Source organism: Sminthopsis crassicaudata, chromosome 1 (assembly GCF_048593235.1).
Source record: "Sminthopsis crassicaudata isolate SCR6 chromosome 1, ASM4859323v1, whole genome shotgun sequence".
In the NCBI taxonomy this organism is placed as follows: domain Eukaryota; kingdom Metazoa; phylum Chordata; class Mammalia; order Dasyuromorphia; family Dasyuridae; genus Sminthopsis; species Sminthopsis crassicaudata.
Window position 1 is genome coordinate 58,026,494 of NC_133617.1, and position 22,741 is coordinate 58,049,234.

Sequence of the window (22,741 nt, forward strand, 5' to 3'; positions counted from 1 at the left end):
GAGCAACCCTTTGTAAAGGCACAAAAATCTGGCACGAAGGAGCCAGCATGGGCTGGATCTTAGGATGTGTGGAAGGAGGAAGATTTAGAAGACCACCAGAAATGTAGGAACGAGCCAGGTTAAGAACTTTATATTTGATCTTGCAGATAAATAGGAGTCATTGGAGTTTACTGAATAATATGAGATAATTGATGTATATTTGCATTTAAATTGAAAACAAACTTGTGGGCCACTCATTACTAGATCCACAGGGAAATCCTTAAAGGAAAATTGATGTTCCTTGTGAGAGGTCAAGTGACTTGTCACACAGCTAGTAAGCATTAAGTATTTGAGGCTAGATTTGAAGTCTGGTCCTTCTAACTTCAGGGTTCTATCCACTGCACCATCTAGCTGTCTCCCTTGTGAGATTTTATTTGGAATACTCTTGGCAGTTTCATAGTCAGTTTAGAGCAAGTTACTTCATACTGAACCTTCTCCCAAAAGCTCCTTTTATACGATTCTGACTGCCATATTTCTTTCCTGTCTTTATGGCCAATCTTCATAGCACCTAGGTCTCACTTGACTGACTACAATTTTTTTCCCAAAACTTTTCTTAAATTACTTTCAATATGGAACTAGTTTATTAAAGTTATTCATGATCAACAATGACCTTTGTAATCACTTGTACTTTAGTTGATATTTAAAAATATTGTGGCAGTAGAAGGAGTCCACATAAAGCTTCACAATACTGCCAAGGACTCTATGACACAAAGAATCCTTGTTCTGTGTTCGCTTCCTCAGGCATTTAATCTCTTTTTTTTCTCATGGAATTTCCCCCCTCCCGGGTTGCCTATATGACCCTCACATTACTACAACATTATCATCAACCTCTAAAACTGTTGCCTTACAAATCAATAATTCTTCTAAAGTTTCCCTTTTACTATTCTGTCAACAGATCTCCACCACACTAGCTGGGAAATTGGAATCTGCTTTCTCTCTTCCCTTTATCTCCTATATTTTCTCAGCAAGTGCTGCTATTCTTTCTTCAAACATGTTTTTAAAATTCACCCCTTCCTTTCCCATTTCCACAAAATCCACTCTATATCAATCATTATTTCCCATCTAAATCATTCCAGGGCTTGGTAAAGACCAAAGATTTTGTTAACATGCATGTAGCTTCTTCCACTTCCCACCAAGTGCTTCCAAATCAGATTGAAATGTAACTAGAAAGTACTTAACAAAATAAATAAAAATACAACAAAACACAGATAATATTATATTTTAAAACTAAGTCAATATAGGGCCTGTCTAATTTAGTGGGTCCTGTATTATCACTAATTTAGCTGATAGCAGGTACCTTCTATAGTGGTAAGGTAAACAGAGGTTAAATAACTTTTCCAGAGTCACAAAGCTAGTAAACATCTGAAGCTATATTTGAACTTACATTTTCCTGACTGACTTCAGGCCCAGTGATCTATCCAGTGAACCACCCAGCTGCCTTTATTTTCATCTGTTGTTATCCTTTGTTCTCAAAGGTGAGCAAAATGACATCATTTTAGAGTCGAGCTACATTGTGTCTGCCTGTGGCACACTAATATGAGCTCAGAATGCTTGGCCATAGGTTAGACACAAATAAATAGTCCATCCCTATGAACATTTGGGGTGGACTCTCTAACCCTGCGCATCTGAAGTCTTCTGAGCTAATTCAATTCTGCTTTGCCCCTAGAGCACAGCACCTTCTCTGATGAAGGCACAGCATACAGGGTATGACATGCCTTTCATGTCATAAAATCAATTCTAAAGTTCTTAAGAGAGATCTTGAGAGTATCCTTTTATTGCTTTTTCTGACCATCTTGTGAGCTCTCCATAAAATAATTTTTTTTGGCAAGCATACATTTGGCATTTGAGTACTGTGGCCAGCCCAACAGAGTTGTGCCTTCTGCAGGAGAGTTGGAATACTTGGCAATATAAAGTAAGAAAAAGGACCTTAATATCTGGTATCTTATCCTGCCAGATGATTTTCAGAATCTTCCTAAGACAATTCAAATTATTCAAAAATAGCTCTGGACAAACTCTATACAGGTACCCTATTACTTTTAGAAAGAGTATAATACCACTTTGTATTTGTATAGTATATGATTTTAATATATTTTAATAGATCTCATTTTGGGGATCTGAACAACTCTGTGATACAAATAGTAACAATAATGGTAATAGGTTGACATTTACAAAGCACTAACAGCCTGGAAAAACATTTTTACAACAATCTGATGAGTTAGATTCTGCTGCATTTTTACAGATCTGGAAATAGGAACTCAGAGTCTATTAAGTGACTTACAGAGATGAAGGGTCAGAGATAGGATTCAAACCCAGGTCTCAACCTCTAGATCTGATTTTCTTTCCAACATGATCATTATGATTGTTTTATACAGGAAGTTGACTTACTTAGGATCACTGCTAGTTGGTAAAAGCTGGGCCCAGAGTCTCTACAGCTCCAGACTTTGCATCCAACTCTTTTGTTGGGATGCTAAGCCTAAATTTCTTAATTGAGCACTGAAGGCTCTATCGATGTGCCTTTTTACCCTAAGAAATTTCCCTTGTTTTTATTCTCTAATATAGTTTCTTTGCTTTTTTCAAGCCAGGCTCTTTGTGGTTCCCTGCATACAACTTAGTCATTGTCTATACTTTTGCATAAACTACTCTTCTCTGTGAGTTGAGAGCATTCACCATCTTCAGGACCAGGGTTAAAACACACTTTTCCCTACAACAAGGTTCCTGTGGCCAACCCATCTAATCTGGAGCTTAGTTAGCATATTCTTAGCACTTCCAATGTTCATTTAGTTTGCAGTACATATCACTGTACTTGATGTGCTGCTCTGCAAATACATTCAAGTTTTCTTGTTTGTCTTTATTTTGTTTTCCCTAGCCTGTTATGAGACAACTTTATGTCCTATATCTTTGTTTTGTCACAAAAATATGGAAAGGAACTCAAGTCATCTCTAGCAACTCTCATAAGGAAATGAGGTACAACCTACAAGGAAACAATCTCTGTGGGCCTCAATTTTCTCCGATGATTTGGGTTTTTCCAGCTGTAGGATTTTATAACTCTATGACGTGAATTTCAAATCAAATCTTTAAGGATGTCATGGGCATGGACAGGCCAGAAGTCAAAACTAGGGAATGGCCCTCTAGCAGGTTGAATATAAGTATTATAAAGACCGGAAGGTGGGATTCCACATTCCTTGGTGGAGGCTATGGTTTGTCTGGGTCTGAGGAGCCAAGGTATGAAATAACCAACTAGTCAGATCCTGATTATTTATCTCTCCTGCCTAAAATTATTTATTAGGTGTCTTCCTGGGAAGGGTTGGAACATCATTGATAGCTGTGCCCTCTTGCTCATTCTACCCAATATTTAAACACTTCTCATTGCAGAAATTAGCAGGGGTTTTTGACTTGTTTAAAAAAATATATTTTGATCATGTGTTTCAGTATAATTGGTTTTCTTTGTAATCCTATGCATTTTATTTTATGAATTTAAAAACATTCTGAACAGGGGTTCATGGACTTCACCATATTGCTTGTCAAAGAGGTTTTTGATACAAAAAAGAGGAGTCTCTCATTTACTTACATGATCCTTACCTAGTTTGATGAATATTAAATTCAATTTAAGAAATGCTTATAAAGCACCTACTCTGTAAAAGTAATATGTTAAACAAGACTGACAAGATGAAAAATGACAAGCCCTGTCTTGAAGGGTCAGTTAGTGAACTCCTGTGTTTTTCCCTTGCTATATAACACTCTAGAGCTAAGAAAAGAGGAACTTGCTTAAAAACAATTACTATTCATTCTATTGAATATGAAAAAAAAAGTACACGAAAGCATTATCAGTCAACATAAGACCAGAAAAATCCCATAAATCAAAAATTCCATTCAGTGGAAATTTGTGAAATTTTAGAAGGTTCCCAGATTAAAATATATTGTTTCATTATCTACAAAGAAAGACTTTGCTAATAAACCTTCAATGTAAAGAAAACTGCAGATAGAATTTCAACTAAACAACCTTACCATTAGCATTTCAACAAGATCTCTTGATACATATCTGAATTCTTACTAATTTATTACTGTAACGAGGTTTCTTATTATCCGTAGAACCAACCACTTTCAAAATTAATTGTTTTTAATAAACTTAATAATAATTAGCAATCAAGTAAACATATAATTCAAGGGGAGCAATTTTTATTTCAACTTCTTGGTTTTTATAAGGTATAATCAAACAAATTAACAAATAATAAACCAGTAAACTTGGGCAAAGTCTAAGGGACAAAATGACATCTTCTGTCAGTATATGCAACACATCACACCTGTAGTCCTACCTCCCTTAGAGAAGGGGAAATTTAAAAAAAAAAAAAAAAATCACTAAAAAAGCTGAAATCAATAGTTAAGAAACAAACAAAAAATTTAATGCCAATAGTGGTCTTAGGAAACAGATAATGAATAAATCTCTCTTATCTTAGAAGAGAGGTGAAGAATTCTGAGAGCGGCATATTGTATCCATTATCATACACAGTAACTTTTGGCTGAGGCAGTTGGGGTTAAGTGACTTGCCCAGGGTCACACAGCTAGGAAGTATTAAGTACCTGAGACCAGATTTAAACTCAGATCCTCCTGACTTTAAGGCTGGTACTCTATCCATTATGCCACCTAGCTGCCCTATGCACAGCAACTTTTAATCATTCTTACTTAACCTTTTCTTTGTTAAAAGGGCAGTTCAGGGGGCAGCTAGGTGGCACAGTGGATAGAGCACCAGCCCTGAACTCAGAAGGACCCAAGTTCAAATCTGGTCTCAGACACTTAACACTTCCTAGCTGTGTGATCCTGGGCTAGTCACTTAACCCCAGCTTCAGGGAAAAAAAGAAAAAAAAAAAAAGATTAATAAAATGAACTAGATTTCTATAATAAATAAATAAATAAATGAATAAAAGGGCAGTTCAGTTCAGGGAGGAAGGGGGATACATAAAAATGACAGTGATAATAAAACAAAATGTATCAATGAACACATTATTTTTCAAAAGAATAGGTCATATCCAATAAACTTATTTGCTTTTTTTTGACAAAGTTACTAAGCCAGTACCTTAAGAAAAAATTGTAGAGTTTTAACTAGATTTTAATAGCACCTTTCATGTTACTCTTGTAAAAGGCAGTGAGATATAGGCTACATTAGACAGATTTAGAATTGGTTGAGTGGCCTGATTTAAAGAGTGATTATTAACAATTAGATTTCATGCTCAAATGTGGAATGCCCCAGGGATCTGTGTTACTTAACATTTTCACCAATAACTTAGATAAGACATAGATATGTTTATTATCTGCAGGTTACACAAAACCATCAAAGATAGCTTACAGAAGATAGCAAAAATAATCCCAATAAATTGACTGGCTACAACATTTTGAAATTTCAAAGTAGGTAGTGGCACCCCCATGGCAAGACCCAAAGGATAACTGATTGGAGGATGGGATGACTGGCATCCCATCACTAGTGCTTATTACAAGACTTGTCTTTAATACAATGCTATTACACACCCCATCTCCCTTTACCTATTAATTAATCCCCCCACTCAACTTTTAATATCCTTAGCCCTCATGTAGCTGGCTTTCTGTGACTATGCTCCCCCACTTCCAAGCTTTTCCATTTATGCCGAACATCTTCATAACCTAAGCCACCCAACTTCACAATTTCATTAACTTTACTTTTATCTCCCACATATACTCAATTTCCAACTCCCACTGAGTCTACTTCCACAGAATCTTTTCTATTTTCTTCCCAATAATACTGTTTATATTCTAGTTCAGGCCCTTATCACTTTTTGCCTCAACTATGCATTTAAAGGTCTATTGTGAATCACAATCTGGTTCTAACTCATCTTACTAGGCTTATATTTAATCTTCCTCACACATATGATACTTTCTAGCAAAACTAGACTATCTAAAACTCAAATACCTGGCTCACCCCAGTATCTTCTGCCTCATTCCCTCGCGTAATCATACAACGCACATTTTTAATCCAGGGAATCCATTTCCCTTCATCATCTTTATCCCCAGAATCTCATTTCTTTCAAGTCTTCTTTTCAATACCTTCTCCTCCTCTGAAGTCTACTATATATCCCTCCAGTAGAATATAATAAGCAGCTTTTGTGTCCCTCTCCATATATCTATTACCTAGTATATACACATAGTCCTTTGCAGAGAGTAGACATTTAAAAAATGTTTGTTAAATTGAAATTAGATAAAGTTAAAATTACTGTACATACCCTCGGACAATGCCATTCTCTAAATAGTTGACTTGAATGAATTTCCCAAAACGGCTTGAATTGTTGTTGTGGGCTGTTTTGGCATTTCCAAATGCCTACAATGGAAATAAAAGGAAGTTTTCAGATGATAAAATCCAAAATATCACACATCTAAAGACATATTATTCATCACATAAAACTTGAGATTTAGGCATTTAAAAGCTGTGAAATACATTTTGAAAATTGGAGCTCCTGGAAGATTATTTTCCAGAAACATCAAAATTCTGCAATTTTTCCTCACAAAGAAATGCAAACCTGGAAAATAATCTGAAATCACACTGTTTAAAGCTGAATGGTAGAATTGAAACTGCATTCAAGGCCCTGGTGAATGCTGAGCAAGAATCGTATAAAACAGAAAATGGCATTCTAATAGCTACTAGTAATTTCTATAATGTCTCTTTCAGATTTACAGTGGGCTTAATGACAGGAAGTATAATCATACCATTCTGAATCAATCAACTTTTTTTAGCTATATGTCAGATCTTAGAGGATTCAAAGACAAGAAATTAAACAATCCTTATTCTTAAAGTACTTACAACCTCTTGAGGGAGACAATTTGTGCATCTATATAGATTCAGAATATGTACAAAACAGATATGGTGGGGCACTCATGCCTGAGTAAATACTCAGGAAAAGCTTTGTGTAGCAGGATCCTTTGTGAAGGAACTGAGTGACTGAATCTGGCAGACATGGAGAAGGAATGCATGCCAAGTGTGGGAATCAATTCAGTAGGAAAGGCACGGAGTTGGGAGACGGTGGGCTTTGAGGAACAGAGAAGGGAACAGCATCATAGAATGTGGAAAGTTGTGCAAGGGTAATGTGAGGTTTGGTTATGAAAGACTTTAAAAACTAAAAGAGAGTTCATTTGATCCTACAGGCAATGGGAGCAGCTGGAGTTTATTGAATAGGGGACTGACATGCTTAGAACTATGTTTTAGAAAAATTTCTTTGGTAGTCATAGGGAGGATAGAGTGGAGTAGGAAGAAATTGAGGCAAGGAGATCAATTAGAAGATCACTATAATACTCCAGGCAACAGGTGATGGACTGAGTTAAGGCCTGGGGCTATGTGAGTAATGTTAGGGAGTCATTCGAAAGAGGTGCTGAGGAGGTGGAAATGGTAGGATTTGGAAACTGATTTGCTTTATGGAGCAGGCAGAATAAAGAGTTGAGGATAAAGTTGGGGTTGTGAACCTGGGAAACTGTGGGGGATGGGAGGAGACAGGTTCTGTCTTGGATATGCTAAGTTGAAAAGTTTATGCAACATTTGGTTTGAAATGCCTAGAAGACTACTGGCAATGTGGGATTGCAGCTTAAAAAAGGGATTTGGGTTAAGTATGTAGAGATAAAAAAGGAACAGGACAGAGACTTGGGGTGCGCTTACAGCTAAGGGCTATGACATGCAATTTTAAGAGCTATTCCTACATATGTTTTGGAAGTAGAAGTCAAAAAAAAAATAGGAATAAGGGTTCAAGAGGCAGTTTTTAGCAGAGCTGGTCTGCTCATAGTCAAAAGACAAACAACTCTAAAGGAGTTTTTGGAAACTTGGATTAAATGTTTTAATTAAATAATTTAATGTTTAAAAGAGCAGAATAAATATGAACAATCTCTAATGCTAAACATTAAAAATTCTGCTTTAAAAAGAAAAAAAACAAAAACAAAAACGGAAAACAGAGGAGCTGTGAGAGGCTGAGAGGATAAAATAAGTGACAATTTCCAAATGTTCTAGAATACCTAACTAGGTCAACAAGAATGAATACATTGTGTAAGGAAGTTTCCCCTGAAGGCAAAAGCAAACAGCATCAGAGAGGAGATCACTGTCTGGAAGCATCTTCATAATAGGAAGTCTTCTTCAGTCATCATAAAGTGACTGTTTTATCAGGGTCACAAGACGGACCAACTTCCTGTTCCAAAAATAGTGCTATGTCTGTACAAGAACACTTAAAACCACAGTCTATGCAGTATCCAAGTAGACTGAAATAAAATGAACCTTATGAAACTGATTTTTAAAACTGAAATTTTAAGAGTTAACCATGTTAGAGCTAAAAGTAAAAATGAAGAAGGATGTGCTATAGAAAATGATCTCACATCTTGGAAAATTATGCTGGAATATTTTCCATATTGTAAGAATTCCTGAATTTTTCTTAAAGCCATAAACAAGGGGGCAGCTAGGTGGTGTAATGGGTAGAGCACCAGCCCTGAAGTCAGGAGGACCTGAGTTCGCATATGGTTTCAGACATTTAACACGTCTTGGCTGTGTGACCCTGGGCAAGTCACTTAACCTCAACTGCCTCAGCCAAAAAAAAAAAAAGCCACCAATAAAATCTCATGTGCCCAGAATTTTTTTTTTAAAAGGTAATTTGCCCAAGTAAAAAACATGAAGAAAAAATTACTTTTATTTTCCTTTTGCAATAAAGAGACCAATTCAAAACTGAATCTTCCTTTTGTAGTCTCTCCCTAAGGCAGGGGCTATCACAGACACTTCTGTCAGCCTGGTGAAATCTATGAACTCCTCAGAATAAGGTTTTTAAATACATAAAATAAAACAGAAGATTACAAGGGAAACCAATTATATCAAAATAAATTTATTTGTATACAAAAAAAAGCAAGATCAAGTTTATAGACTTCAAGTTAAAACTTGCATTAAGGTTTGCTTTTTCTTTTTTGAAGGGGAAAATACATATTATTCTAGTATTAGTTCTGTTATCTTGGTCAAATCAATTCCATCCACTCATAGAAAGTAAGAATGGTTTCCTACCTTTGAAATCAAAAAGTTATAGATGCAAAGCTGGAAGGTACCCTGGAAGATACCCCTCATTTACAGATGAAGAAACGGGGGCTCAAAAAGATGAAGCATGCTAGATCAGAGTAGTAATAATATGAACCCAATTTTATGTCTTATCTAGTATGAGGTAGGCACACGAGTAACACTGAGTATAGAGTGGTGAACCTACAATGTGAGCCTTGATTTTTTAATTTACTTTGTGGGGTATTGTATCCCCTTCTCCTTCTCCTGTTTTCATTGCCTTCTTTGGTGTATTTCTTTTATTTTGAGATAATAGCAATGGTCATATGAAAGATAGCAGAGAAGAAACAACTCTTCATGGTGTTACCTTACATATGGAGTCTGCTCTTCATGAATTGAAGTTGATTCTTGGTTGATCTCATCAGCTCCTATGGATTTGATGATTATCTCTATGTTGATGATTCTCAAATCTATTAATCCAGATCTCTCCTCTTAAAGAGGGGTCCCTGAAACTCTAACAATCCTTAAAGGAGAAAATCTCCTTCAACTTTGCTTCAGTGAGGGACCTTGAAACTCATGAGTTTCAGAACTGAGTCAACCCCACCTAGATAACAAGGATGAACTTGTTTGTCCTTTGGGGCGGGGTTCCTCACTGAGGCAGAGTTGAAGATTTTCTCCTTTAAGGATTTTTAGAGTTTTGGGGTCCCCTTTCTGCTGATCTCCAATATTGTCTTGCGCTCAATAAACATTTCCAACAAGATGTCCAGTGAATATCTTAAGTTCAACAAGTCCAAAACAGAATTCAATCCCTCTATTTTGTTGCCAAGGCCCACTGATTTTACCTTAACATCTTTAGAATATGCTTTCTTCTCTCTTCTGATACAATAACCCATTGGCTGACTTGTTTATCACAATTCACCATCATCAGCTGTCAAAGTGATTTCCCTAAAATACAGTCAGACCCCGTCACCCTCATATCACTAAACTTTAGCAGTTTTTTTTTTTTTTAATCATCTCTAGGATCAAATATAATTCTCTGGTGTTCAAAGCCCTTCAGGATCTAAACTCCCCATCTCTTCACCTTTCTAATCAATTGTCTCCTTCTTCCCTACCATAGGCTCTTAGATCCAGCTGCTGGCTACTTTGCTCCATTTTTTGACTTCAAGCATTTTCTCTAGTCCCTCATGCCTCATTTCTATCTACTGGGTTTCCTGGTTTCCTCCAATTTCCACTTAAAATCCCACTTTCTACAAGAAACTTCTCCTGATCTCCCTTAATTCTAGTTATTTTCCTTTGCTGATTATTTCCTATTTATTTGTGTATAGCTAGTTTGTAGATATTTGTTGGCATGTTGTCCCTCCCATTAAATTGTGAACTTTTCCAGCTCTGAGAATGTCTTTTGCTTTTCTCTGTATCTTCAATGTTTAGCACAGAGCCTGGCATAGAGGAAGTACTTAATAAATGCCTTTTGTTGCCATTCAGTTTTATCTGACTCTTTGTGGCAACTCCATTTGGGAGGTTTTCTTGGCAACTTTGGAGTGGTTTGCATTTCCTTCTCCAGTTTGTTTTACATTTGAGGAAACTAAGGCAGTTATATGATTTGTCCAGCCATACATCTAGTAAATATGCTCTGTCTACTGTACCACCTACCTGCTCAAGAAATGATTACTACTTCACTTAACCTGGCTCACTTCTACTTTTTAAACTTTCTTATACCTTATTAATTTCTATACTCTTTTCATTCCAAAGATGCTGGCTTCCAGGCTATCCAGTTATTTTCACTGGTTACTTCCCATCCCTGAGATTCTCATCCTTCTTATTTCCACCTCTTCTTTTTCCTGGATTCCTTCAAGTCTCAGCTAAAATCCCTCCTTTTTACAATAAATTTTTTTCTATTCCTACTCAATCTTAAGGCCTTCTCTCCCTTTCCCCTTCCAGGTAATCTCCAGTTTATTCTTTATATCTCTTGCTTTTATAGGGAATTATTATATCCTTGTTGTCTCCTCCATTAAACTGTGAGCTTGTTGAGGACAGGAATTTCTTTTTTTAGTCCTTAGCACAGTGTTCAACACAGCAGGCACTTAAATAAGACTGGATGACTTGACTTGGTGATTAATGCAAAAAATAAAAATAATAAAAAATCTAAACAACCCAGAAAATGGTAAATTTACAGTTATGGAACTATTGAGAAGACCACCTAGTCTTGTTTGACTTCTAAATACCAAGATGTTTTATTTTGCAATTACTCTCAGAAGTGATGTGTATGGCTTAAACCTGCTCCATAGCTGCAATGATCTCACATGTCTGGTATGTAGTCTCAGCATAGAGCAACTTTTCAAAAGCCAATCTAAAAATATCTGACTTATATTTCTATATTACAAGCTGTGGGAACTGTGTTTATGCTCATATGAAATAGGACTATTATCATTAAAACTCATCACTGGAATTTTAAGAAAATTTTTAACCCACATCAAATTTTATAACAAATTAGTACAAATAAAATAACAAGGTCAAAAGAAAATGACTTAAATAATATGGCTTTTATGAAATGCAATGATACAAGGAAGAAATCTTAGAATATAAGCAATTATGTAATATGGCAAACATACTAGAAAAAAAGGCAACGTACTAATAGCACTTCCTCCATAATGCCTATAAAATATGGATATGGATTCAACAAAATGTCACATTAAAATTATATTTCTAATTTGATATTCACCATTAATTCTTGAAAAGTTAACTTCATTTTAATGGCAAATGTCATAAATTACATCTTTGTCCAAGAAGGGATCTTCGACATCACTTTTAAATCTCTCATTTTAATGAGGAGGTAACTTAGGCCCCCAGGAAGGGAAATGACATCTCAAATTACAGGGAAGACTGTGGTCACATCTTTTGCTCTCTCCTGTGATTTCAGGCAGTGGAAGTGCTTGCCTCCTTTTGTTGTTATACATATGATATTTAGAATCTGCTGCTGAATTTTGTACAACTTATATCTTTTATATTTGTATGGATTTGAAATTCTTTTTTTTGATTAAGCCTGAGAGGGAGTGTGGTACAGGAGAAAGCAGGCTGAGGACCATTTGGAGTCAGTAGGCTTGGTTCAAATTTTATTAATCCAGCTATATATCTGTAGGCATGCCTATCACCTTTCCAGATACTATAGATCTCTCATATGTAAATGGAGATTAAATGAGCACGGATTCAGTAAGCTAGGCAGGAGATTCCAATCCAAACACTGAAACAATTCTCAAGGGCTTCTAAGAAGTAAATTCTACTCTAAATTACCAATATTCTGATCCTAAGTCTTCCAATAAAGTCTGAGCTATGTATTGTTGGGGTTATCTCCAGTGATTTTGATCCGTACTTTGCCACTAGACCAGATGGCTCTAAAGGGAAAGTGAGGCAGGTGACTCTGCATAGTCCTTCCTCACTTCAATCTAATTCATTTGAATATCATGGCATCATCTCCCTTATGTGATGGTCCTCTTCAAGAATGAAGGACAAACAACGATGACCACCTTTGTGTTGGGCAGCTAGGTGGTACAGTGGATAGAGTACTGGGCATGGAGTCAAGAAGACCTTAATTCAACTATTTCTGTTCTGCAGGGCAAAGTCAAACAAGAGAGTTTCTCTATCAGAACCTAATAATGGAAGATAATTGTCATGTTCCCTTCGAGTCTTTTCTTCATATATTCAAACATATACTCAAACATTCTCAGTTTCCAAATTCAATTCTCACATGACATAAACTCAAAACCTTTGACCATCCTGGTCCTCCACTTCTGAATACTCATCAGCTTATCAATATCCTATCTAAAATGTAGTACCCAAGATTTAGACTACAATAAGGCTATAACTTCCCCAATAATCCTGGACACTAGGTCTTTCAACATAGCTCAAAGATGAATCTGCCTTATCACATTGACTCATATTGAGCAGGCAATGAATTGAAAACCCCACATGTTTTTCAAGTGAGTTGCTGTCTAGGCACATCTTCCCAATATTATACCTATATATAGTTGATTTTCTGAAAACTCAAATATGAGACTAAAACAATTATCTCTATTATGTTTCATCTTATTGTATTTGGCCCAATAGAAAGATCCTTTTTAGATCCAAACTTTGATACCAGTATATATTCTTGAAAACTGTCAATTTAACAAACATGCTTAAGTCATGCCTTCATCTAAGTCACGGAGAAAATCACTAAATAGCAAGGAGTCAAGTACCTATCCCACTCACTTTTGAATTCATCTATTTGTACTGTCACTGAATCAGTGTCTCTCCTCTCCACAATAAGAGTTTGAAACTCATTCTGAACTATTAGCCTAGGAACCTCAAGTCTCAAGCTTAAAGATAGAGTCACACTGGTGATTTCTGATGACTTGTTACTTTTCTAGATGGTCATTAATGGTCCTTTTAATAATGTTTTCCAGTTTACCAAGTAACAAAGTCAAGATTATGTCATAAGAATTTTCAGTCTTTATTCTTTTCTCATTTTTGAAATTGAGACATTTGCTCTTCCCCAACATTGTGGTATTTTTTCAGTTTCCCAAGATCTTTCCCGGTGGTTGGGTCACATCTGACAGTTATCCTCTATGACAGGATAGAGTTCACCAGTGTCTGCTAATAACTTATCAAAGGTAGCTAGGTGACTTCTTACTCTCTCTTCAATTTTGTTCTTTTTAAATTCAAACATCATTCTTTTTGGTAGAGTAAGTATAAACAAAATAAGTGTTGTCTTCTCTTTTTCACTGGTTATTCATCCTATCATCTACCCTGAATATGTTTCTTTCTGATTCCTTCTTCCTGAAGGTGGCTAAAAAAATAGCCTTGGCATTGTTTTTGTTTGTTTCACTAACTGCAGCTCATGCTAAGCTTGAAGGACAACACTATTTATAGGACTGTATTATAATTTTAAATTATTCATCCCATATTCTTGCTTCCATCATCTTTAATGAAGTTCCATCAGCTTTAAAATTATCTGCTCCTTCTAATAGAATATTAATAATTAATAGCTTTAAATTTTATACAACACTTATAAATATTATTTCATTTGATCCTCACATCAACCCTGGGAGATGCTACTATTATCCCATTTTTTACAGATAAGGAAACTGAGGTGGGCAGTGGTTATGTGACTTGTCTGAAGTCACAGAGCTAGTGAGCATCTGATGCTGAATGTTGAACTCAGGCTTTTCTTATTCCACGCCTAGTACCGAGATATATTATGGCCTTCTAACTTGAAATCTGATCCACTTCCCTCCGATCAGAATTCTTTCAATCTTCAAAAGTTCAACATGAAAATGAATGACATAATCTACTCAATTTTAGAACAAGAAATCTTACTTATCCTGTTATCTGAACCCTCTGTAATCTGTATTCAAATAATATGGGATACATATCAGATGATGCTTGATGGTATTTCCTTTTACTTCTCCCCAAATTTTTTCATTATTTCCATCCAGAAACAAATTCCTTCCTGTTGGTGTGAAATGGATCCAGAATAGGATATAACATCATCTGATATGCTAAATACCTTTTGCTATAAGATACTTTACATTTTCTCCTCTTCCTCCTCCTCCTCTCTCTCTCTCTCTCTCTTTCTCTCTCATTTGACTTTAAAATTCCTTTTTGTCTAAAGAATCATTAGCTTCTATTTGGTTCATTCTAATTTTCAAGAATTTATTGTACAGGCATTATTATATTACATGGGACTTATTGTAACTCTTCTGCCAAGCTGTTAGTTCCTTTTTTTCCATGGCTCTCATTTCTTTTAGAAATTTTCCTTCTAGCACTCTCATTTCATTTATAAAAATTTAAAAATTCCCACTTCATCTCTTCTAGAATTCCAGTTGAATTTTTGCCAAGCAATGTTCTTCTCTGAGGCTTTCTTTGCTTGTAAATGTTTTGGAGTCATTCTCTTCTTCTGGGTTTGTCTTGAGTGTCCCTGACAATATAATAGCTCTTTATGGAGGAAACTCTTTTTTCTTTGCTCATACCTTCTAATCTACTTCCTGACTTTGCTTTGGATTTGGGGTCTGAACCAAAATGCTGCTGCTCCTAGATTTGTTCTTTTCTTTTTACACTGCCTAGGGCCTCCCTACTTAGGAATATTAACACCCTTCTCAGTCTATACTGGATCTGTGACTTAAAATTGGGTAGAGGGTAACAAAGCTGACAGTTAGCACCTACCTCTCTTGCAATGCCTGAGTAAGGGTCTGGAACTTTCTCTTGCGTTGGTCCATAGACTCTCTCTGAGAGCTGGAATACATAACATGCTCCTGATCCAACCTTGTCCCAGGGGCCACAGATTTCTCTGTTTCTCTTTCTCTGTTGAACTGGCCTGAATAAATGAATCCCTGTGACTTTTTCTGGATTTCCCCATCAGGATTTGGGATGGGGTACTTTCTAGATCTAATAGACAAGTTTTGTGAAAGGCAGCCATACTGCTTCCTACCTCTCTGCCATTATGCCAAGTAGTTCTGCCTTTTCCTCTACCCTTTAAAGGATGAAGTTACCATTAAAGCAAATCAAGAAAATTTTAACTACTTTGTTTTTGGCACAAAGAAACAATAGGTATTCAGTTAATTGAAAGGAGCATCAGTTACTATTGTGTCTCCATGTCAGGCTTGTTTTCTGTTTCCAAAATACCTCTTCTAGTTTCCTTTTCCTGTAGATGTTCTGTATTATAATCAAATATTTTTCTATGTCTTGCCTCTTGCTCTCCCCACTACTCTAATGTCTTCCCAACCTCAATTTCCTTACTTGAATGAACTAATTAATCAACATATATTTACTATACACCTACTACATGCTGGTCATTAGATATTTGAATGGATTTACGTTCTCACTGATGTCCATACTACCTCCAATGATGAAGACTGCAATCCATTTATGAAGTTTATAGAAAGCATGTGACTTTTGTCAGTGTGACTCTTGTCAGTGTTCTGTCTGTTGGACTATCAAATGTTTGTAAGGAGGGGTGGTGGGGTGCCTTTCTTGAGTTCTACTGACATTTTAAGGATACCAATAGAATATGCAAGTTGTCCACTAATTATCTGCCCATAAGCCAAGCTCTTCATTTCTGATTACATAGTTTTGAATACATATTTCTCTGATGATATTCGTTAGTCAATATCTTATTCATAATTCTTTTTTTCTAACATGTTGCAACCTGCTCAAGTTCACCATATGCTTCTGTCCTTTGACTAATCCCCAACTTTAATTTGGAAACTATAGTATGTCATAATTCATAATTACAAATTATAGGAAGAAGAGTTGTAAAAATTATGTTTGGTTCAAGAAGAGTCTGGGATCATTAAAAGAACTTTGCAATTTTCAGTGGCAAGTTCATTTTCTATAATTCTGGGCCCAGATTATCATTCATTTAAATTGTCTGATGATCTAATTGAACATCATGATCTAGATATTTGATACTTTTTATCCACTCAGTTTTCCCTGTATGGATAGTGAAGGTGGAATTCTTGAATGCTCATTAAAAAGGCTCTGTAATGTTTTGGAACTTGATACAATCAATCCTTACAATATGCACAAAAAGAAGTATCTGAATGACTTTGTCATGTATAAGGAATTTCTCTTTGAACTGAATCCTGTATTAAATGTCCTGTGTGGCAGGACCTATAAAAATCATATTATATGTAGATCAAAGGGTTATTGAGTATATTGAATAAATTTTCTAGTTCATTTCTTAGAAAGGAATGCTTAGAAACATGCTGAAGTATGTAAATCTTTTAAAAAAAACATTCATTGATTTCACCATCAAACTACCATTCTATATGGCTCCCTTTCATAAATTTCTAGGGGAAAAATGTCTGTACTTGTTGCCTCAGCTTTCTCATTTCCCAGAGATTTTCTTTGAAATCTGTTTTCTAGCCTCATCTTTAAACTGAACCTGTTGAATTCTAAGATGGCCAATGATTTTTAAACACTTTGTTTAAAAATGTGTTTGCCTTTTGCCTTTCTATTACATCCATTTCCAAATACAAGCCCTCTTACTTACCTTTCCCTTCAACAAACTATCCCTTATAACAAAGATTTTAAAAGAGAAAAAAGGGGGCAGTTCAGCAAAATCAACTAGCACATTGAACTGTGGCATATATTCAATATTCTACACTCATAGCTCCTGACCTTTGAAAAGAAGGGAAGCACATTTTCTCAACTTCTCTGTAGAATCAAGCTGTCATTAAAATTGCAGTGTTCAGTTTGAACTGTTCTTTCCTGGATCTGCTTACTTTACTGGCCATTAACACAAGTGAATCTTCCTATGCTTTCTGAATCACTAATATTTGGTATTTTTTAATGGTGTGGTAAGATTCCATTAATTTATATATCAAAAGTTGTTTAGCCATTTTCTAATCAGTGAATATCTACTTTGTCTCCAGTTTCTTCCTAGTACAAAAAAATGTTGCTATGTAAACTATGCATAGTTCTGTATTTGACCTCTTTGGATATGGTTAACAGTGGATACTGTAGGTAAAAAAAGATTTAAGGTCATTTTATACACCTTTAAAAAGTTTAATTTCAAATTGTTTTCTAGGGTGGTTGTCCAATAAGCTACTAAACTGCTAAACCATAAATCTTCTTCTTAGTTCTCATCCATTTTGACCTCTAGCATCTGATATTGCTGTACTCCCAGGATTCTTTCTTTTCTAGTTATTTGAGACACTTTTCCTACCTGTTCTTTCTTAGTCTTTTTTCTGCTATCATTTTCCATGTCCTGCCCCCATATATGGGTGGAGTTCAAAGCTCTGTACTGGGACTTTCCTTTTTTTTTTTTTTTTTTCTTTTTACACTCTCTTGATGATTTCACTGGCTCCCACAGATCTTTACATAGATGACTCTTGGATCTAAATATCCAGTTTTGGTCTCTCTTCTAAATACCCAAATAGCACTCAACAATTGCCTACCAGGCACTTCCAACTGGATGTTTCAAAGATATCTTAAACTCAGTATGTCGAAAACAGAACTTATGCTCCCAAACTCTGCCCCTTCCTAACTTCCCTATTTCTATTGAGAGCACCATTAATTTTCCAGTCACTCAGGTTCCAAAATTCTAATCAACTTTTCCCTCTTCCTCATCAAATCCAAAAAACAGTTTTTAAGTCCTATCAACTCTATCTCTACATCTATCAGAGTCTTCCCTACTCTCACCTTATTCTAAAGTCCACCTTCCACTCAGCTACTAAAATGATCTTTTGAATTTTCTTAAAACTTCACCCCTTCCCCTCTTTTCTATCTTCTTATATTCTACTCCTCTTCACATACTTTGACTGACCTCTTCCCTTCACCTTGAACAAAATCTCCATTTCTTGACTACAGGATTTCCATTTGCTCTTTCTCCTGCCTGGAATGTACTCCTTTCTTACTTCTGCTTCCTGGCGTCAATTCTCAACTAAACCAAGGGCTTTTCCCTAATCCCCTTAATGCTAGAGCCTTTCTGCTAAAAATTAGCTGCAATTAATCTTTACATAAATTATTTTACATATTGTATCTCCCATTATAATGGGAACTCTTTCAGATTAGAAAAACTTTTTTATACCCTCAGTGCTTAGCCCAGTGACAGAAACAGTATTAACTTATTAAGTTCATGTTAACTGCCTGATTCCCCTCCCCCCAACCTTTCTTTTGAATAAATTGTCCCTTTCTAGAGCAATCTTTCTGTCATGGGGTTCACAATTAAGAGTCCTCCATACTGAACCAGACTGAGGCCCAACTGGGTTCTACCCAGACATTTTCCTGCCACGCCACCCTGCCATTTGATGCTGCTTCTCAGACTTAAAAAAGTTTCTACTTGGAGATGGAGGGATCCTAAATTCTCCAGATTAATGAGAGTTCTATACATCTAGACTGTTTCAGACTTAAAAATACTGTTTCCTAGTCATCTTTCCGTATCCTTGCCTTCAACACTTTCTATTTCTTGCTTTATGAACAGTAATTACATCAACACTACCCATCTCTGTGACTTCCCAGACCAAAAAACTCTCTTTCTTGCTACTCTCCTCCATTCTTCCCCTATTAAGATGTAAGTTCCTTATTGGTAGAGACTTTCTTCTTTTTTGTATTTGTATGTCCAGCAATTAACATATCATATTATAGCAGTACCTATTTGGTCAAATGTGCCTCAAAAAGATATTTAGTGCATTTTGTTACTTATGTTTTGTGTATGTGATGTCCTGAGTTTTATTCCTTCAGATTGTCTCCTGTGAAGTTTTGCCTGTCTCTGTCAGTCATCTTAGCTGTTCTTTGCATATCTAGTTTGTAAGCAATTTTTACCTTTCCCTTTCCTTTTTAGTTTAAAGGACTTGGAAGAGTACAGGCTAACATATTTTTACTAGTCCTTGTCAGGTACAATTAGTAGCTGGCCAGGAGTTTGTAATTTATTAGAAATCTGAATTCAATTCTCAAACACCACCTGAAATGATGAAATGATGAAATGATAAAAATATCACCTATGCCCTCTAAAAAAAATTTTTTTTAAAGCCAAGACTCTATAGTGTTGAGTAATATTTTCTAGGGTCCTGCTTGTAGCATCATGTATACCACAAGAGTGGGAGAGAAGTTAGCTGGTTTGACAAGTCTCAGGAGAGTCATTATCATGTCTTGGATACACATTCCAGGAAGACAATAGATCATTTCTATTATTATAGTAGAAAACATATGGCTCAATCCCTTTCAGCAGGGACTTGCCAATGCTTACCATTTGACTCCTTTTTCTCTGATCCTGCCTAGCTGATTTTGCTCCAAAAAAGACCAGCTACCTCTTCCTTCTGTGCAGAACAAATTTCTTTTTACTCCTTATATATCCTTATAGTAATTCCTTGACTTGTCATTAGAATTATTTCTTAGCTTTACTAATGCAAATCCTGCTTTTATGAAACTTTTTTTACACTTTTGTTATATGACTGGACAGAATAACTAATACTTTTTATTATGAAAATGACAGTGATAATCAATGTAGCTTTAAGAATTCTATAGTGTTGATTTACTTTTGCTTGTAATTATTTAAAAATCAGTGAAACAACTACCAAAAACATTTCAGGGGGGAAAAGAAATAGTATTTTTGTGGGGAGAAGAGGGAGAAAAGGAAGGAAGATGAGTAGAGAAACACTGAAAACATGGTATAATAGGATTTGGACCTTTTTTTTCCTGAAGATTTGGCTTTGGATCCTTTCATATGCCTGGATAAGGCACACTGATTGCAGCAGAGCCACTTAAACTCTCTAAACCTCAATCTGCTTATTTGTGAAGTGAATTTGTATTCCCAACCTCACAAGGCTGCTATAAGAGTGCTATAAAAACATGAACTAGTCATATTTAAAAGTATTTTTTGTAATTATGAAGCAACATATCACTTAAATAGATATTTTCAGACTTGAAACAATATTCTCTAGGGTATACAGCTGTGTGAAAGGGGGTGGAGATGGAAAACAGCATAAGAAGGATAAAAGTTACTAACAAGCATTCATAATTTAGGCACCTCTGAGAACTTAACTAAAATTGGAATGCCAATTCCACTTTCTGGCATGGAAATTATTTTCTTTTCCAGGCTTATTTGGAAAGCCAACTAAAGTAACTTTCTACTTGAAATAGACTGCTGCTAACGCCCACTAAGTATAATCTAAGTATATTATGTGTGATTGGTAACATGGTGAATGGAAACCAGAGATGAGGTATCATTAAACCTATGCCAAGAGCTTCAACTCAGACCACAAGCACAGCTGGGCTATAAGAAAGAAGGGGGAAAGTTGGCAATGAAAAGTCTCTCTCCTTCTCCTCTCCCCTCTTGGAGTACAGTGCTTGGACTATGGGTAAAAGCTAAGAGAAAGTTACAACAATTTATCCTAAGAGTAAGTGCTTACCACAGATAACTAGGTATAACACACAGTAAAGTGCTGCAAAGTACAGTTCATCACAATAAAGTTTACTAGTGTGGTCAGGTTTTTACTTATGACAGCATTTTTTGAAATTTTAGATATTCATTCATTCAATCAACTATTTGCTAAGCTATCTGCCATGTTTAAAGGCCTTGGAGAAAAATACAATGACCCTTTCCTTGGATACTTCAAGATTGTCTTATCAGAGGACAATGGGAGTATCACTTCCCTCGTTCTAGACATTATGAAGTTATAGATGCAGCTCAAGATTCACTTTATTGGTGTCCATTGGCTCATAAAGCCAATAAAACTACCGGGTCTTCTTTAAATAAAATGCTATTAAGTTAGGGGTTCTACATTTTATAAATATATAGCTGACTTTTTGAAACCAAGCATAAACCTTTACAGCCATTTTTTATAAATTTCATCTTGTGAGTTTAGATTTCAGATAGTTGAGGTCTGGTTAGGGAAGCTGGCTTTGGTTTAACAGTTGAGTCATCCAAAAGCAAATTCCAGAGAGAACTCTAAACTAAGATTGTGTAAACTAGTTAACCAAGACTGAATTCTGCTAGGAAAAAAAAAAAAAAAAAAGTAGCCTTTGTAGTTTTCCCATCTATATAAGAAATAAACAAAATAAAATGGCCTATATGTTCTTAAAAGTCCTTTAAGTCTTAACTGTACAACTGTTTCTATGATTCTAATGTCATTAATGTCCTTTCCCTTTAAGACAACTTCTATCTGCAAAAATGGACATGAAAAGTGACTTTTTTGCAATGCAGACACTTAGCATATTCTAAAATGGCCAGTAGTTATTCATTTAGTTTTCTAATATAAAACTTCATGAGGAGTTTGATAGCTTGAATATAATGGAAAAAAAAACATTAGATTGGAAGTTAGGAGACCAATATTCTAGAATGTGTAGGACTACGGAGAACTATGTGTAAGATTCCTGGATATCACTATTTATCTGAAAAATAAGGATGGCTGGATTAAATTATTTCAGAAGTTTCTTCTAGCGGTAAAAGTCCACCATTCTAAGTCTGCAGCTTTTAACCAACTACTTCAAAACTGCACAGATATTTTTAATCTTTAAAAAATACTACAATTCCATCCTTTTCTTGAAAGTGATTTCCTCAAAATATGATTATTTTTCATTGACTAAATCATTTGTCACAAATTACAAGACTATGTTTATTTGAAATAAGAGAGAAACAGCAGCTGACTTTCATCCTTGCACCTAACAAGGAGTTTTCTGACCAAAAATACTTTCTTATTTGAAAGACTAAGTTCATCCTGAAACTTCAGTTCTAACTTATCTGCTAGCTGAAAGGAAGAAGAGGGGGAAATTGTTTCAAATAATTTTCCACACTTAGCACTGTTAACATTGAGCATGAGAGTTACTTACTACTCTATTTTAGGATACTGTAATTTTTTGAGGAGAAAAATATTTCAGATGACTAGGCTGGCATTAACTTTTCTTCAACAATTTCTTAACCTTATTTCTGACGATTGAACTAACATTCTCAGTATCCAACCATCCATTTTCTTCACAATACATATATTTTAGGGAATTGATTAAAAACTGTATTGTAGCTGGTTTTTTTTTTTTTTTGGGGGGGGGAGAGGTATATATTTACTTTCCACTAGACTAGTAAGACGATCATTATAAGTCCACCAAAAGCAATGACCCTGTCCTTCAGTTTATCTATATATCTTCACAGTAAATTCAATTTACTTTAATTTAATAAGATCTCTGTGCCAGGTGCTTTGC

General features: G+C 35.5%; 1 protein-coding gene across 12 annotated transcripts in view; it reads right to left on the bottom strand.

The window, feature by feature from the left end:
• The window catches only part of MYO9B (myosin IXB), a 120,592-nt gene that overhangs the window by 54,975 nt on the left and 42,876 nt on the right, over nt 1–22,741 (bottom strand). For all 12 annotated transcript variants that reach the window (XM_074305710.1, XM_074305719.1, XM_074305694.1 and 9 more), the window contains exon 3: nt 6,288–6,382. In XM_074305710.1, coding sequence (XP_074161811.1) covers nt 6,288–6,382 — 95 coding nt within the window. The remainder of the gene's footprint in view (nt 1–6,287; nt 6,383–22,741) is intronic.